The sequence below is a fragment of the Schistocerca gregaria genome, chromosome 2 (genome assembly GCF_023897955.1).
Source record: "Schistocerca gregaria isolate iqSchGreg1 chromosome 2, iqSchGreg1.2, whole genome shotgun sequence".
NCBI classification, from domain to species: Eukaryota; Metazoa; Arthropoda; class Insecta; order Orthoptera; family Acrididae; genus Schistocerca; species Schistocerca gregaria.
In genome coordinates this window covers 962,927,432-962,946,289 of record NC_064921.1, presented here as the reverse complement: position 1 = coordinate 962,946,289, position 18,858 = coordinate 962,927,432, and the positions used below count along the sequence as shown (strand labels likewise).

The 18,858-nt window shown below is 44.7% G+C and overlaps 1 protein-coding gene across 1 annotated transcript in view; it reads right to left on the bottom strand.

Moving 5' to 3' along the window:
• Positions 1-18,858, bottom strand: part of LOC126335447 (G-protein coupled receptor Mth-like) — a 682,281-nt gene that overhangs the window by 116,215 nt on the left and 547,208 nt on the right. The window contains exon 6 of the mRNA XM_049998739.1: positions 7,788-7,959. Coding sequence (XP_049854696.1) covers positions 7,788-7,959 — 172 coding nt within the window. The remainder of the gene's footprint in view (positions 1-7,787; positions 7,960-18,858) is intronic.

Below are 18,858 nucleotides of genomic sequence, written 5' to 3'. Positions count from 1 at the left end.
TTGAGCCTAAGCTCATTATCAAATCGTCCAATAAACTATGCGATAACGTACATTACGACAGCCACATGAATGTAGATTGTAGCTAAATACATCTTTCATGTTGTTGTTGTCGTGGTATTCAGTCCCGAAAATGGTGTGATGCAGCTCTCCATGCTACTCTATCCTGTGCAAGCTTCTTCATCTCCCAATAGCTACTGCAACCTACATCCTTCTGTATCTGTTTGGTGTATTCATCTCTTGATCTGCCTCTACGATTTTTACCCTCCACGCTGCCCTCCAATACCAAATTGGTGATCCCTTGATGCCTCAGAACATGTCCTACCAACCGATCCCTTCTTCTAGTCAAGTTGTGCCACAAAATTCTCGTCTCCCCAATCCTATTCAGTACTTCCTCATTAGTTATGTGATCTACCCATCTAATCTTCAGCATTCTTCTGTAGCACCACATTTCGAAAGCTTCTATTCTCTTCTTGTCCAAACTATTTATCGTCCATGTTTCACTTCCATACATGGCTACACTCCATACAAATACTTTCAGAAACGACTTCCTGACAACTCTATGATCGATGTTAACAAATTTCTCTTCTTCAGAAACGCTTTCCATGCTATTGCCAGTCTACATTTTATATCCTCTCTACTTTGACAATCATCAGTTATTTTGCTCCCCAAATAGCAAAACTCCTTAACTACGTTAAGTGTCTCATTCCCTAATCTAATTCCCTCAGCATCACCTGACTTAATTCGACTACATTCCATTATCCTCGTTTTGCTTTTGTTGATGTTGATCTTATACCCTCCTTTCAAGAGACCGTCCATTCCGTTCAGCTGCTCTTCCAAGTCCTTTGCTGTCTCTGACAGAATTACAATGTCATCGGCGAACCTCAAAGTTTTTATTCCTTCTCCCTGAATTTTAATACCTACTCCGAATTTTTCTCTTGATTGCTTCACTGCTTGCTCAATATAGAGATGGAATAACATCGGGGAGAGGCTACAACCCTGTCTCACTCCCTTCTCAACCACTGCTTTCCTTTTATGTCCCTAGACTCCTATAACTGCCATCTGGTTTCAGTACAAATTGTAAATAGCTTTTCGCTCCCTGTATTTTACCCCTGCCACCTTCAGAATTTGAAAGAGAGTATTCCAGTCAACATTGTCAAAAGCTTTCTCTAAGTCTACAAATGCTAGAAACGTAGGTTTACCTTTCCTTAATCTAGCTTTTAAGATAAGTCTTTCATACAAAGCAGTAAAATACATCTTTAGGATATAGCAGTACACGGCTGAACTTCATTCACCTAATACTGGTTCAAATGGCTCTCAGCACTACAGAACTTAAGTGCCGAGGTCATCAGTCCCCTAGAACTTAGAACTACTTAAATCTAACTAAGCTAAGGACATCACACATATCCATGCCCGAGGCAGGATTGGAGCCTGCGACTGTAGCGGTCGCGCGGTTCCAGACTGTTGCGCCTAGAACCGCTCAGCCACTCCGGCCGGCCCTAATACTGGTTCAGGACGTATGAGGGAAGGACAGCGAGAGGAGGAGAAGTAGATGGACACTGAAAGGGTAGAGGAGGAGATTGACAGAGAGAGGGTGAAGAGAACATAGAAAGGGAAGAGGAAGAAATGGGCAGCGAAGGAGGGGAGTAGCATAGGGGTAGACAGAGGTGCAGGAAGAGGTTGACAGAGCGTAGGAGGTGGAGCAGATCGACAGAGAAGAAGGGAAAAGAAGGAACTGGACAGAGAGGAGGGCAGAGGAGATGAGCAAAGAGAGCGAGAGAGCGGGAGGAGGAAATGGAGTAATAGAACTGGAATAAATACATAGCAGGTGAACGCCGCGTACTCAGTTAGTGTAAGGTAATTTTGTAACTAGTGTACTCGGAACTGAAGTAGTCTCTTCATCACAATAAAATTCGGTATCGTACTTTCTCTTATTACTATACATGAACCAGACCATGTATTTTAGGCAAGTGACACCACTGTCCAGTATCTGGGGCGTCTGAACAGGTTCGTTGTTAGGGATGATCTAGGAAAGCTTAGCTCGAAGTCGTAGTACAGATAGTACAGACAATTTTCACAGTACTTAGACAGTTGAGTAGCTGTCAATCTTACAGTGAAGCATCGTTAGCTAACGAACGACATCTACCCTTTCTACCCAGTATTGAGCACGCTTGTTCTGACACCGTACAGCACTGCAGAGGGACTTCCCCTTCACGGTACGGTACTGTTGCCTGGGGATTTCCCTGGATTCGGCGACGCAGTCGTATTAAGGTTTGACGGGGCTAGCGCTCCCCTGCTAGTTCCACTATTGCTTATCTCCTCTTAGTCCAGCTCTCTCTTAATTAAACGCGAATCCCAAATGGCATCCAAGAGAGAGTCGTGAGTGTCGTCGTAAAATGCACAGTCACGCGAATGTCTAGTGTGCTCTAATTAGAAAAAAAAATTACCAGGAAAGGTTTGAGCCGGAAGTAAACTTGAATTGCGCCCTAAGTCACCGAACGAATCCGTAAAAAGATTTTAAAAATATTTGTGAAAACTTCTGCATTAACTGAAAGAGAGAGCATTAGTTCTGCTTCATCCCGCCCCCCCCCCCCCCCCCCCCCCCCCCGCCACCATCTCCCAGGAAAAGGTCAAGGCGACAGCTTTTGAAGACTGATTTACATTATGCTTGGGGTAAAAAGAGAAAACGCAGCGACTTTAATGCAAGCATGGACGGAGGAAGCAACTCTTGGAGTATTGTAGATACACTTCCGACAGTTTTGTTCGATAAATCAAGCTTACTGGTTAATCATTTGTTAAGACCTGCTTGCTAGGCCGGGACTCAAGCTCGGATGCTTGTATTACGTGGCCAGTACTCTTGAAGCTTGAGCCATCTACACACACACTTGACGAATCGAGTCAAAACTTTAACTTGCTAGTAATTCCTTTGCATGAGTTTCGAATTTCTTTGAGGGACTGCTAGAGTGCAGTTCGAGAATGTATCGCACAGCACGAAGTTAAGACCTAACCACGGCTTCAGGAAGAGGCTATGCAAACGAGCCTCGAATCACAGACGTCTTGAAAGCAAAAGTCAAAGTTCCTACGGCTAAGGACATTGAACTAGATGTAACTACGAAAGGAGAAGTAAGAACATTCGAAACTGCTGAGCGTTATTGGTATTTTTTTGAAACACGAATCACATAGGTCACACATTATTGCACTGTTTATAAGATCATGGGAATAAACCACATATAGCTGCACATTGCATGCTTTTATCCTGAGACTCGATCCGACGATGGTCACTTTGCATCCTGTTGCCTGGACCCAGTGATAGTCACCATCTGGTCTGCGAGGGAAGAAGAGTCGATGACGTAAAGTTTCTCATTCCCAGTGTTATTGCATTAATGGCTTACGTTAAATTTCAAATATTTTGGCAAGGCTGGCTATAGAGGACATGGCGATGTTAAGCATAACGGTGTTCTCGGAATCCTTTGAGAAGAGTTAGTCTTTGTATCGGCAGCAGCTTTCGCCCTCTTCTTGTGTATCTTCGCAATCGGCAACACAAACATGACACTGCACTCTCCATACTCTCATTACAGTCACGGACAATAAACAGGTGCACTTAATGCACATGGCTGAAAGATTAGTGATAAACACGTCTCAATGCAGGAAAAGAAAGAAATGGCGACTGGATATATTGTACCTCTCCGTGTTTCTGAGCTAACAATAACACAGGATCTCATCGCAGTTCTTCTCGATGTATTGCTGTGCCATCTTAAAAAAAACTTAAGATCCTACAATAAACGACGTTTCGGTCGTCTTGCAGTGAACTTCCTCAGGGCATGGTATTTTAGCATTTTAAGTATTTTATAAGATTAAATGGCCGCGTAGCCAGGAAGTTTTTTCTGTGATTGACACTAGATCATGTGTATTTATAACAGCACAGGACTTCACTTTCTTGCCATATCTGTTGGTCTGTCTTGACCCTAATGTTCCAATCGAGATGAAAACAGAATGCCTCTTGCTTATTGAACTCATGATTAGGACGCAAAAATGGTTCAAATGGCTCTGAGCACTATGGGACTTAACATATTAGGTCATCAGTCCCCTAGAACTTAGAACTACTTAAACCTATCTAACCTAAGGACATCACACACATCCATGCCCGAGGCAGGATTCGAACCTGCGACCGTAGCAGTCCCGCGGTTCCGGACTGCAACGCCTAGAACCGTAGGACCACCGCGGTCGGCTATTAGAACGCATTAGTACATGCGTCAGGTCGTGGACATTGACCTATTGAGTGGTGATTGCTCAGAAAGACCACTCACTGCAGAAACTGTTGTGCTGTCTTAATAAATAGGTTCGCTTCAGAGCCAAAAGCGAAATTAACTGCTTGTCAGGTTAGGTTAGGTTGTCACCTGTGGTTTGGTGGGATTTTGTTGTGTGTATGAAAACACAGGATTTATTGATACTGTTACCATAAATAACAGCCTGTGGCTGTAATTCACATGTACCTTTGTTAGACACATATGAAATCAGTTGTTCTGTGCCGTCGGGTGCCTTACGTGACAGCACAACGCCTATACAGAGCAGCGGAACATCTATTGGCGTAAATGTGTCCAGACACGGAGAGGACTTCAGACACTTTTTTTAGCTTCAAGAACTCTCTTCGCAGGGATGTTATCCTTCTATATGAGCTGATGTGAGTTCAGAACATTTCTGGTCAGTATATGGCAGAGGTATTGAAATCTCTTATGAAAAGAATTACGTTTAATTTTACTCACTAAGTTTATTAAATGGCTATCTTAAATTTCGGATGTGTTGCTCCTGGATGGACCCAGTGACTATTATGACGTCATCTAGTAGCTCCCAGCCTGTGGTAGTCCCTGTATAAGAAACTCTAAATATTTTTACAACATTGTGGAAGTACTTACACGTAAAAAGTTTTGATTCAACTTCTAAGGGTAATTACAGATGTCAGCTAAATATAAATCCTAGACAAGAACTACCTCCATGATAATTTTGCCAGCGACATTTCCGGACGTGGAATTCAATAAACACTTCAATTCGATGGAGTGCTGGTGGGTGCTTTACGTACCACTGCAACGGTAGCTGCTAGCGTTACAATTTACTTTCTTTTCTGTTCAGGAAAGTATTGGTGAATACATGCCTCTATAAGAGTCTTAACTATAGTAGAGGAGGCAGTATGTCAGCTTTAGAGTAGAGCACTGGTAACAGCAAATGACCAGCTTACATTAAATGAGAAAATTCTGGAAAAGTGTAGTGCAGATTCAAAGACACAAGAGTCTGCTGAACAGACAATGGAGAAAAGAGGAGCAACCGATCACGAAATCCGTCATTTTATAACACCAGCTCTAGATTTAAAATATTACATAGTCATCTTCAGTGTATATAACAACAACAACTGACGGTAGCCCAAAGCATGCTAGATTTCTGTATGCTCTACATCAACCAATATTGTTAACTACGTGGCGTTTTGGATTAATCTTATCTGTTTATATGCGCTGAAGATGAATATGTGGTAGTCAAAATCTAGAGCTGCTGTAATAAAACGATGGATTTCGCGATCGATTGCTGTTCTTTTCTCCGTTATCTATATTCACTGGTCGATGCACATAGCGGTTTCACAAGGATTCCACTCTGATTGCTCTTGTGAATGTTGCTAACCTGTTTGGGTTTGTCACAAGAACAGATTAAACATAAAGGTCACTCATAATAAAGCAAGAGCGAGTAGAATTCTTACGAAATCGTAAACGTTCTTTTCGAATCCCGTTCGAGAGTGGACAAGAAAAGGAACAGAAAGAGATTGATACCGTTACGAACGTACATTATTTACTAAAACCCTGCTTCGATTAGGCGCTTTATTCTAAGATAAGATAAGAAGAGAAGCTTCTTAAATGTGGGTCTACAAGGCGTGTTCCATAAACAATGCAACACATTTTTTTAGCAGTTTAGTTGTATTCTGGATTCTACATGCATTCCAATAACCATATTATTGCATACTCTTTAGGCTACAAAACCCTATTTTTCAACATAATCTCCTTTCAATACGACGGCCTTGCGCCACATTACATGGTATCACCCTAGTGGTCGACGTAGGAGTGAACGTCTTACTGCACCAATAACCAACCTCCCCATCATCCACGTACAGCTTCCCGCGGGGTGCATCCTTCCTTGGGCCAAACTAATGGAACTCGGAAGGTCCGAGATCCGGGCTGTAGAATGGTGAGGAAGAAAAGTTCAGTGCAGTTTTGTAGGCTTCTCTCGGGTGCACAACCAACATAGACATCCAGGTGTGCAGCGAGGTGTTTGTGATGCGTCGATCACCTCGAATGAGAGGGTTCGCACGTTACAACGTTGGAGGAGTCACAGCTGTGTGCGGCACGCTTACTCGTGGGAGATCGGACAGGTTTGCGTGACTTTGTTGCGATTACGACAGACGCCTCATCCGACGATTCACCGTGCTTTTGTTCGGTGGTTTGGTTTACCGTCAAAAGAAACTCAATGTCAGACATTTTGAAGGCTACGTGTAGCGCTGCCACCTATCAGAACTTCATGAAACTATGGGGGCTGAAGAGGGAATACTCCATGTGTTCCACAATAAATTAATCGTTTCTCAAACTAAACTGGCCGAAAAAAAAATATTTTGCAGATTCCTTACTGAACCCCCCTCGTTCATAAGATTGCTGTATAGAAGATGGGTAGATCAGATAACAAACGACTCAAATTGAGGAGTGTGGTGTGCATACTGTAAGACCTTCAGTACACACACCATCAGATTATTTGACTTGTCGCTGTAACGAAGTAGGCGAGTGTCAGCAATATGTCTCATGGTCTTATCGTGGCGTGTTTATCTTCTGCCATTTGGTCAGACGATAGAAATGCCACTTGCATGCTTAGAGTAGTAGATTGACAGTGACCAACTTTAAACAGAACTTGATTAATTTTCACACACATTTATTAAAATAATAACAAGCATAAAAATAACTTAACTTGGTTCTGGATGCTATTTACAATTGACACTCTGAAGTTCTTTTGGTCTTGGTACGTTAATCTCATTCTCACATATCTCTGATACTTAACAAAGTGTTTATACATATATCGTCATGGGTATGTACAGGAATATGATAATCTTATTAGGTGCAGACTGAAACTTGGCTATAGACTGGTACAGACAAATGCAGACTAAGGCAGACTAACTAATCGGAGGTCTATACACTCGATATAATACCTGGAGCGCTCAGGTATCACTGCGGGACTGTGATCCGTGAGGAGAAAAGGTTCGACGTTAGCAGCGATCTCATTGGCTGCGTTACATATTAATACGCGGATCGGCGGATGCAGAATCTGGTCCGTCTCTAAGACAGCGCCATCTCGTAGTGCGGAGACGGACGAGCGCTGCGCCTGCGCTGTTGTGCTTAGTGGGTCGCGCTCTAGTGGGAAAGTTGTGTACGCGCTGACTACGTGGAACTATGTACACAACAGGGAGAAAGGAGGTTTATGCCACAACGGGAATGTAACAAAAAGTCAGTCGTGGGATCCATCCTGAGGCTTTAAGGAGTAGCTAATTTGGCAAAGGAAGACAGTGTAGGGATTGAAAACTGTGGAAGGAGACGAACACAGAATGCAGGTACAAAAGGATGGGGGATGCAGTGGTTATGCAGAGATGAAGAGGTTTGCACAGGGGAGTTATATGAAACCGGTCCTCAGAGCGATGACTACAGCACCATTTACGTTCTGGGCTCTTAGGGTTTGTGAATGAGTAGGGGCTGCTGGGGCTGCGTACGTACTTGGCGAGGTCCGCGCGGTACTTCCTCTTGGTGGGGGCGGCGGGCGCCATTCGCTCCAGGTCGGCCTTGACGCGCCAGCAGCAGCGCGCCGTCAGCGCGAACAGCACCACGTTTACCAGCAGCTGCGCGCCCACCGGCGCCGAGAACACCTCCAGGTACTCCGTCTTGCCCTCTGCGGACACACACGCCATCCGTCACGTAGGCTCAGACATACGAACACGTGCTTCAGATAGCAAACAGTATGACAATGCACTATTACGTTCCTTAAATTTATCCGTGTTGTATGCGATTGGTTGAGGTCACCTGATGATGGCAGCGTGCTGCCGAAACATGCAGTGCTAATAAATACACTACTGGCCATTAAAATTGCTACACCAAGAAGAAATGCAGAGGATGAACGGGTATTCATTGGAGAAATATATTATACGAGGTGCATTCAAGTTTTAAGGCCTCCGATTTTTTCTCCGGACTGGAAAGAGATAGAAACATGCCCATCGTTTTAAAACGAGGCCGCGTTCACTGTCAATACGTCCCAGAGATGGCAGCACCGTACGGCAGATGGAATTTTACCGCCAGCGGCGAGAATGAGAACTGTTTTAAATACTTAAAATGGCGATGTTTTCCTTACTTTAACAGCGTGCAATCATTCGTTTTCTGAATTTGCGTGGTGTGAAACCAACTGAAATTCATCGACAGTTGAAGGAGACATGTGGTGATGGAGTTACGGATGTGTCGAAAGTGCGTTCGTGGGTGCGACAGTTTAATGAAGCAGAACATCGTGTGACAACAAACCGAAACAACCTCGGGCTCGCACAAGCCGGTCTGACGACATGATCGAGAAAGTGGAGAGAATTGTTTTGGGGGATCGCCGAATGACTGTTGAACAGATCGCCTCCAGAGTTGGCATTTCTGTGGGTTCTGTACACACAATCTTGCATGGCGACCTGAAAATGCGAAAAGTGTCATCCAGGTGGGTGCCACGAATGCTGACAGACGACCACATTGCTGCCAGTGTGGTATGCTGCCAAGCAATGTTGACGCGCAACGACAGCATGAATGGGACTTTCTTTTCGTCGGTTGTGACAATGCATGAGACGTGGATGCCATTTTTCAGTCCAGAAACAAAGCGCCATCGGCTCAATGGAAGCACCAAAAAAATTTCGGGTCACCGCCAGTACTGAAAAACTGATGGTGTCTATGACAGCGAGGGCGTAATCCTTACCCATTGCGATCCGAAGGGCACTACGGTAACAGGTGCATCCTAGGAAATGTTTTGAAGAACAAATTCCTTCCTGCACTGCAACAAAAACGTCCGGGAAGGACTGTGCGTGTGCTGCTTCAGCAAGACAACGCACCCGCACATCGAGCTAACGTTACGCAACAGTTTCTTCGTGATAACAACTTTGAAGTGATTCCTCATGCTCCCTACTCACCTGACCTGGCTCCTAGCGACTTTTGGCTTTTTTCAACAATGAAAGACACTCTCCGTGGCCTCACATTCACCACCCGTGCTGCTATTGCCTCAGCGATTTTCCAGTGGTCAAGACAGACTCCTAAAGAAGCATTCGCCGCTGCCATGGAATCATGGCATCAGCGTTGTGAAAGATGTGTACGTCTGCAGGGGGATTACTTCGAGAAGTAACGCCAGTTTCATCGATTTCGAGTGAGTAGTTAATTAGAAAAAAAAATCGGAGGCCTTAGAACTTGAATGCACCTCGTACTAGAACTGACATGTGATTACATTTTCACGCAATTTGGGTGCATAGATCCTGAGATATCAGTACCCAGAGCAACCACCTCTCGCCGTAATAACGACCTTGATACGCCTGGGCATTGAGTCAAACACAGCTTGGATGGCGTGTACAGGTACAGCTGCCCATGCAGCTTCAACACGATACCACAGTTCACCAAGAGTAGTGACTGGCGTATTGTGACGAGCCAGTTGCTCGGCCATCATTGACCAAACGCTTTCAGTTGGTGAGAGATCTTTAGAATGAGTTGGCCAAGGCAAGAGTCGAACATTTTCTGCATCCACAAAGGCCCGTGCACGACCTGCAACATGCAGTTGTGCACTATCCTGCTGAAATGTAGGGTTTTGCATGGATCAAACGAAGGTTAGAGCCACGGTCGTAACACATCTTAAATGTAACGTCCACTGTTTAAAGTGCCGTCAATTCGATCAAGAGGTGACTGAGACGTGTAACTAATGGGACCCCATATCATCATGCCAGGTGATACGCCAGTATGGCGATGACAAATACACGCTTCGAATGTGCGTCCACCGCGATGTCGCCAAACACGGATGTGGCCATCGTCATGCTGTAAACAGAACCTGGATTCATCCGAAAAAATGACGTTTTGCCATTCGTACACCCAGGTTCGTCGTTGAGTGCACCATCGCAGGCGCTCCTGTCTGTGATGCAGCGTCAAGGGTAAGCTGCAGCCATGATCTCCGAGCTGATAGTCCATGCTGCTGCAAACTACGTCGAACTGTTCGTGCAGATGGTTGTTTTGAAAACGTCCCCATCTGTTGACTCAGGGATCGAGACGTGGCTGCACGATCGGTTACAGCCATGTGGATAAGATGCCTGTCATCTCGACTGCTAGTGATACGAGGCCGTTGGGATCCAGCACGGCGTTCCGTATTACCCTCCTGAACCCAGCGATTCTATATTCTGCTAACAGTCATTGGATCTCGACCAACGCGAGCAGCAATGTCGCGATACGATAAACCGCAATCGCGATATGGTACATTCCGATCTTTGTTATGGTCGGAAGCGTGATGGCACGCATTTCTCCTCCTTACCCGAGGTATCACAACAACGTTTCACCAGGCAACGCCGGTCAACTGCTGTTTTTGTATGAGAAATCGGTTGGAAACTTTCCTCATGTCATCACGTTGTAGGTGTCGCCACCGGTGCGAACCTTGTGTGAATACTCTGAAAAGCTAATCATTTGCATATCACAGCATATTCTACCTGTCGGTTAAATTTCGCGTCTGTAGCACGTCAGCTTCGTGGTGTAGCAATTTCAATGTCCAGTAGTGTTGATCTGGCAAGATGTAATTTATTCAATGAGACAATAAGTGAAATTAATGATCTGACAATAAAACAAAAATGAATTAATGCAGAATAATACAGGCCCATCACTAGCGGAAGTCGCTGGACAATTAATATCCAAATGTCAGTCACTAAACCAGCGGTACTGCATTAAAGTTTATAAATTGTCAACTGAGTACAAGAAAAGAAAGGGGAATGCTGACAATCGGGATGTTATGAAAAAGGAGGACATCGACGTTTATCATCTCCACTATTAATTAATAACATCAGTGATTATTCGACCCGTTATCCTCAGAAGTAAAGAAATACACTCATGCTCATAAATGAAGGATAATGCTGATACATGGTGAAACAACGCTCTGGTGGGCGATTTGCGGGTTTAAATCACCTCGGGTTACGACCATGCGGTGCATTTGACCTGCGGTTGTCGCACGGTGGCGCTGGCAGCAGTCCACATACGCAGAGGTGCGTTGGTGCACGTCAGAGTACGGTGCAGCGAGTAAGTGTGAATACGTTTCCAGACTTACTAATGGTGACTGTGTGTTGAAAATAGCTCAAAGAACATGTATTGATGACGTTATGAGGGTAGAATACTAGGGCGACTGGAGGCTGGTCAAACACAGCAGGTCGTAGCACGGGCCCTCCGTATGCCACAATGTGTAATCTCAAGATTATGGCAACGATTCCAGCAGATAGGAAACTTGCCTAGGAGCTACAGTATGGAACGTCCACAGCGTACAACACCACAAGAAGACCGATATCTCACCATCAGTGCCAGCAGACGGCCACGGATTACGGCAGGTATCCTCGCTCGGGACCTTACCGCAGCCACTGGAACAGTTGTCTCCAGACACACAGTCTACAGACGACTGAACAGACATGATTTATTCGCCCGGAGACCTGCAAGGTGCATTCCACTGACCCCTGGTCACAGGAGAGCCCATAAATCCTGGCGTCGAGAACACAGTACATGGTCATTGGAACAGTGGTCCTAGGTTACGTTCGCGGACGAGTCCAGGTATTGTCTGAACGGTGATTCTCGACGGGTTTGCATCTGGCGTGAACCAGGAACCAGATACTAACCCTTTAATGTCCTTAAAAGGGAGCTGTATTGAGGTCGTGGTTTGATGGTGTGGGGTGGGATTATGATTGGTGCACGTACACCCCTGCATATCTTTGACAAAGGAACTGTAACAGGTCAGATCCATCGGGACGTCATTTTGCACCAGTATGTCCGCCTTTTCGGGGGTGCAGTGGGTCCCAGCGTCCTCCTTTGGATGATAACGCACGGCCCCACCGAGCTGCCATCGTGGAGGAGTACCCTGAAACAGAAGATGTCAGGCGAATGGAGTGGCCTGCCTGTCCTACAGACATAAACCCCATCGATCACGTCTGGGATGCCCTCGGTCGACGTATCGCGTCTTCAAACCCCTACGACACTTCAGAAGCTCCGACAGGCACTGGTGCAAGAATGAGAGGCTATACCCCAGCAGATGCTCGACCACCCGATCCAGAGTACGCCAGCCCGTTGTGCGGCCTGTGTACGTGTGCATGGTGATCATATCCCATACTGATGCCGGGGTACATGCGCAGGGAGCAGTGGCGTTATGTAGCACATATGTTTCGGGACGGTTTTCTCAACTTATCACCGATACCGTGGACTTACAGATCTGTGTAGTGTGTGCTCCCTGTGTGCCTATGCTATTAGCGCCAGTTCTGTGCAGTGCCACCTTGTGTGGCACCACATTCTGCAATTATTCTTAATTTATGAGCGTGAGCGTAGAATAAGAATGCTCGTGCTGCGCCCTTTAATTTGCACACTACTCAGATACCAGGAATCGCCGTGAATTCAACCGTTCTATCAAAAACATCCCCCTCCAAATTATTCTTCGCTCCTGCGCCAGTCTCTCGCATTGTAGTGCCGTCTTATGACCGTTTGACTGCGTGCGTGGCGGCCGACGATGCGCCGCTGAACTCTGCCGGAGTGTCGCATTAGGTGTGGACAGGATTGCCAGCTACAGTGACGATGCTTGCAGACTCCGCGCGCCATCGGGGCGGACGCCCTCCCGAAAGAAAAAAATAAGTTTTAAGACTCAGAACACGAACGGCTAATTCATTTGCCGTCCCCGGAATACTATAGGCCGGTCCTCACCGAGCGAGGTGGCGCAGTGGTTAGCACACTGGACTCGCATTCGGGAGGACGACGGTTCAATCCTGTCTCCGGCCATCCTGATTTAGGTTTTCCGTGATTTCCCTAAATCGTTTCAGGCAAATGCCGTGATGGTTCCTTTAAAAAGGGCACGGCCGATTTCCTTCCCAATCCTTCGCTAACCCGAGCTTGTGCTCCGTCTCTAATGATCTCGTTGTCGACGGGACGTTAAACACTAACCACCACCACCACCACCACCGCCAGTCCTTGTGTCCCTGGCTTCCGATCTAAACTTGGGGCAAAGCTCACGTTTCTCCCTCGCGGCCAATCGTAGGGCAGTCCCGAAACGCCCTTCACTTGGAGCAAATTATCTTGAACCTTTGCCTCCCACTAAGTGTTAACTTTGGACTAACCAATCAGCACCTTCTGCACGAAGCAGCAACCGGCTGGCCCGATTCCCAGAGCGTGGTGGTCGTTCGCCGTGCTCGTAAGATTTCTGGAGACGGGAACGGAAAATTTTAAATGTCTTCATTCTCATGGAACACTCTGAGTACAAACGTCTCAAAAATGAGATCGACAGGAAGTGCAAATTGGCTAAACAGGGATGGCTAGAGGACAAATGTAAGGATGTAGAAGCTTATCTCACTAGGGGTAAGATAGATACTGCCTACAGGAAAATTAAAGAGACCTTTGATGATAAGAGAACCACTTGTATGAACATCAAGAGCTCAGATGGCAGCCCAGTTCTAAGCAAAGAAGGGAAGGCAGAAAGGTGGAAGGAGTATATAGAAGGTTTATACAAGGGCGATGTACTTGAGGACAATATTATGGAAATGGAAGAGGATGTAGATGAAGACGAAATGGGAGATACGATACTGCGTGAAGAGTTTGACAGAGCACTGAAAGACCTGAGTCGAAACAAGACCCCCGGAGTAGACAACATTCCATTAGAACTACTGACGGCCTTGGGACAACCAGTCCTGACAAAACTCTATTAGCTGGTGAGCAAGATGTATGAGACAAGCGAAATACCCTCAGACTTCAAGAAGAATATAATAATTCCAATCCCAAAGAAAGCAGGTGCTGACAGATGTGAAAATTACCGAACTATCAGTTTAATAAGCCACGGCTGCAAAATACTAACGCGAATTCTTTACAGACGAATGGAAAAACTGGTAGATGCAGACCTCGGGGAGGATCAGTTTGGATTCGGTCGAAATGTTGGAACACGTGAGGCAATACTGACCTTACGACTTATCTTAGAAGAAAGATTAAGAAAAGGCAAACCTACGTTTCTAGCATTTGTAGACTTAGAAAAAGCTTTTGACAATGTTGACTGGAATACTCTTTTTCAAATTCTAAAGTTGGCAGGGGTAAAATACAGGGAGCGAAAGGCTATTTATAATTTGTACAGAAACCAGATGGCAGTCATAAGAGTCGAGGGGCATGAAAGGGAAGCAGTGGTTGGGAAAGGAGTGAGACAGGGTTGTAGCCTCTCCCCGATGTTATTCAATCTGTATATTGAGCAAGCAGTAAAGGAAACGAAAGAAAAATTTGGAGTAGGTATTAAAATTCATGGAGACGAAGTAAAAACTTTGAGGTTCGCCGATGACATTGTAATTCTGTCAGAGACGGCAAAGGACTTGGAAGAGCAGTTGAATGGAATGGACAGTGTCTTGAAAGGAGGATATAAGATGAACATTAACAAAAGCAAAACGAGAATAATGGAATGTAGTCAAATTAAATCGGGTGATGCTGAGGGAATTAGATTAGGAAATGAGACACTTAAAGTAGTAAAGGAGTTTTGCTATTTAGGAAGTAAAATAACTGATGATGGTCGAAGTAGAGAGGATATAAAATGTAGACTGGCAATGGCAAGGAAAGCGTTTCTGAAGAAGAGAAATTTGTTAACATCGAATATCGATTTATGTATCAGGAAGTCGTTTCTGAAAGTATTTGTTTGGAGTGTAGCCATGTATGTAAGTGAAACATGGACGATAACTAGTTTGGACAAGAAGAGAATAGAAGCTTTCGAAATGTGGTGCTACAGAAGAATACTGAAGATAAGGTGGATAGAGCACGTAACTAATGAGGAGGTATTGAATAGGATTGGGGAGAAGAGAAGTTTGTGGCACAACTTGACTAGAAGAAGGGATCGGTTGGTAGGACATGTTTTGAGGCATCAAGGGATCACAAATTTAGCATTGGAGGGCAGTGTGGAGGGTAAAAATCGTAGAGGGAGACCGAGAGATGAGTACACTAAGCAGATTCAGAAGGATGTAGGTTGCAGTAGGTACTGGGAGATGAAGCAGCTTGCACAGGATAGAGTAGCATGGAGAGCTGCATCAAACCAGTCTCAGGACTGAAGACAACAACAACAACAACAACGCTAGATACGATATTGTTGTGATTATCGAGTGGTGTCCCGCTGCCTCCCGGTAGAATGTTTGTTTGCACTTGAAGTCAGCTCTCCTCGCCCTGCCCCCGTGCTCAGGTACGCTATTTGTGCGAACTGTGTTTTGCCGGAGCCAGAACAAAACGTCCATTTCTCTTTCAGCTATAACCAACTTAGCCATGATCCGGTGAGCGACAGACTCTTCGTGTCTCGCCCAGAGGTCGCCTGTTGAAGGGATGTAATGAAGTCCCATCTGCGTCAGACCCGTGAGAACCGCGACTTCAGGGGACCCCACAAGTAGCTCCAGGAATTGACCCATATGCAGAAACGTTAGACAGAAAAAAATGTAGTGCTAAAAACAAGCTAAAGAAGGTTATAATCAAGATTATATGAACTAAAGCACCCATCGACATGTTTCATGTCACCATTAAAACTGGAATTGAATTGTTTACACGTAATATAGTTGCACATTGAGTAAAAAATGTGTGGAGAAGGCCAAGACGAGGCCGACGCCTCACAATATTTATCATCACGACGTGTTTCGGAAGCATACTGCCATCGGCAGGTGCATTGACGTAGAGTGTGATGAGATTAATTAGATTAACAAGACTTAGTTAGTTAGTTTCACGTCCGATGAATCATTTGTACAATTAATTGAGGGGCTGAGAGTACAACTTATAAGTGCGCTTTCTGAAGCAAACTGACTAAATGACTGCCAGAGTTAAATGGTTATTTATAAATTATGTGAGTTACTATCGAAACATCAGATTTTTTTCCTAATGTCGTGTTAGTCAGTGCATAGTTGTAAGTGTGGTTAGATATTGTAGTGCCACTGCATTATTCTTTTTTAATAATATATTAAAAATACTTATACTCCTTTTATCTTAAAATTTTTACGAGTAAAACACATACAAGTGCGCAAACATTTTATTTACTGCGCTGCATTTTGAATACTTTTTTAGTACAACTGATGATGTACATAGTGCAATACATGTTATCTATAAGACAACGATACGTGAGTGATTAATCAGAACTAGCACTTCGATAAAAATACGTACATAGTAAATAAAATGAAAAATGAAAACGAAAATATACTGACAGAAAAAAATGGCAACACCAAAAGACAATTAATACAGAGTAATAAAATTTTGGGAATACATTTGTCTAGGTAACATATGTAAGCGATGAACCTTCCAAGATCAGAGGTTAACGTAAGCGCGAGATAAGCCATTACAAATGTGAAATGCTGGTAAGTTAATAACAGGTCTAACCGCCAGGATGTTGCATGCAAGCATCAAGCCGAGCCTGCATTGTGTTCTCAAGGAGCCGTATGTCAGTTGGTGGGATGGAATTCCGTGTCTCTGCTCTTGGTACTGTAGGTCAATACAGGGACGGTTAACGCTGTTTGGGGGTGATTCTGGAGTTGTCGTCCGGTGATGTCACATATGTGCTCTACTGGAGACAGACCTGGTGATCGAGCAAGCCAAGGCAACATGTCGACACTCTCGGGAGCATGTTGGGTTTTAACAGCGGTATGAGGGCGAGCGTTATCCTGTTGGAAAACATCCCCTGGAATGCTGTTCGTGAGTAGCAGCACACCAGATCTAATCACAGACAGATGTATAAATTTGCAGTCAGAGTGAGTGGTAGTGGTCCACTGCATCTAGCATGCAAACAGGTTGGTTGCGGCCCTCAACTGTCTTCCTTATAATCAAAACAGGATGATCACTGGCACCGAGGCAGAACCAGCTTTCATCAGCAAACACAACAGACCTCCACCCTGCCTTCCAATGAGTTCTCGCTTCGCACCGCTGAAATCACACTACAGGCGTCTGTTTCAGGGTTGTCCTTCAAGTAACTGATTTGTAACAGTTCGTTGCGTCACTGTGGTACCAACTGCTGCTCAAATTGCCGCTGCAGTTGCACTACGATGTGCCAGAGCCGTACGTCGAACACGATGGTGTTCCCTCTCGGTAGTGCCAGGTAGCCATCCAGAGTCCGGTCCTCTTGCGACCGTATATTCCATGATCACCGTTGCCAGCAATCTTGTACAGTGGCTACATTTCTGCCAAGTCTTTCTGCAGTATCGGAGAAGGAACGTCCAGCTTCTTGTAGCCCTATTACGCGATCTCATTCAAGCTCAGTGACAAGTTGATAATGGCGTCTTTCTCACCCTAAAGGCATCCTTAGCTAACACCAACTCACTATATCCAATCACAAAGGTAACTAAAGTTCCCGTCCGTTGCAGCGTGAATTTATGGCAAACCTATTTGTGTCCTCATACTGGGGCTACTAGCGACTCTCTTATGCAGTTGGTGCGAAATTTGAACAGACATCACGTTTCACATGTAGAAACTCGCTTACTACCTTTTTTTCTGTCGCACAACTCCTTCTTGCTGTTGTGATTTTTTTATGCACGAGTGTATACTGGTGTGGTTCAAATACTTAGCGAGAGATTATTCGTAGTCACTTTCTACAATCCTCGCACAGGCAGTGTCTATAGAATCATAATCGTTTCTTTCTGTGGTATCTATTGAAGAATGTCTTTCCTGGGCAACACTCGTGATGCTGTACCACTGTGGTGTGCATTTTTCAGTCTTCCTCGTCCCCTTCCTTGATCTTTTCTTTCTCCGCTCCCTCTTCTTACACCGTTGGTAACTAAGGTCTGGGAGTGGGCTATATTGTTACAGAACTCGTGTTAAAGTGGAGTTCATCTCCTGAGGTTCTTTCCATATCTCAGATTTTGCTCCAAACACATGTCGATGCAGAAGCTGCAGAAGAATATTGATGGCGGACCAGTATTGGGCCTCCTACAGTCCGCTTCTATAAACTCAAGATCACGGTTTAGTGGCTACTTGAACTGCACCGTTAAAGGATTTTCTTTGCTGTTTCACATCTACCTGGTAACCCTTCTTTGTGTTTTACTTCTTTCTGTGTCTTTCGCAACTTTATCTTTAGCTATTGCATCTACGGCTTTAATTGAAAGAAAGTTTTCTGTTTTCGTTTCCACTACTAAATACTTTCTGCTGACTTGCTTCACTACTTCTGTCATGTCTTGGGGAACAAGACTCGTCTGAAGAGTTTCTTTGGCTTTTAGTAGACACTAAAATCTTTATCATAATTCATGTAAGTATGACCAGGTTCTAGGACCTTATGATCTATAGTGTCAGTATGCTGATTTTGTCTGAAGGTGTACAACCTTTAGTTCAAAATACGGCCTATTTAGAAATGCATTAAATATTAATATAAGAACTCTTAAAAGCGCATACTTTAGGCTATAATTGCACATTCGGAAGATTACATACCTGAACCTTCATTAAGATAGCAGGAATTCTCCTTTTCCGCTTGCACTAGACGTATTCTAATTGCAGTACAGCCACTGGCTTCGAGCTTAAACCGTATCATTACAGAATGTGTCATTGTGCAGGAAATCGCTTGCAGTTCTTTTACCCAGAAGATATCAACACA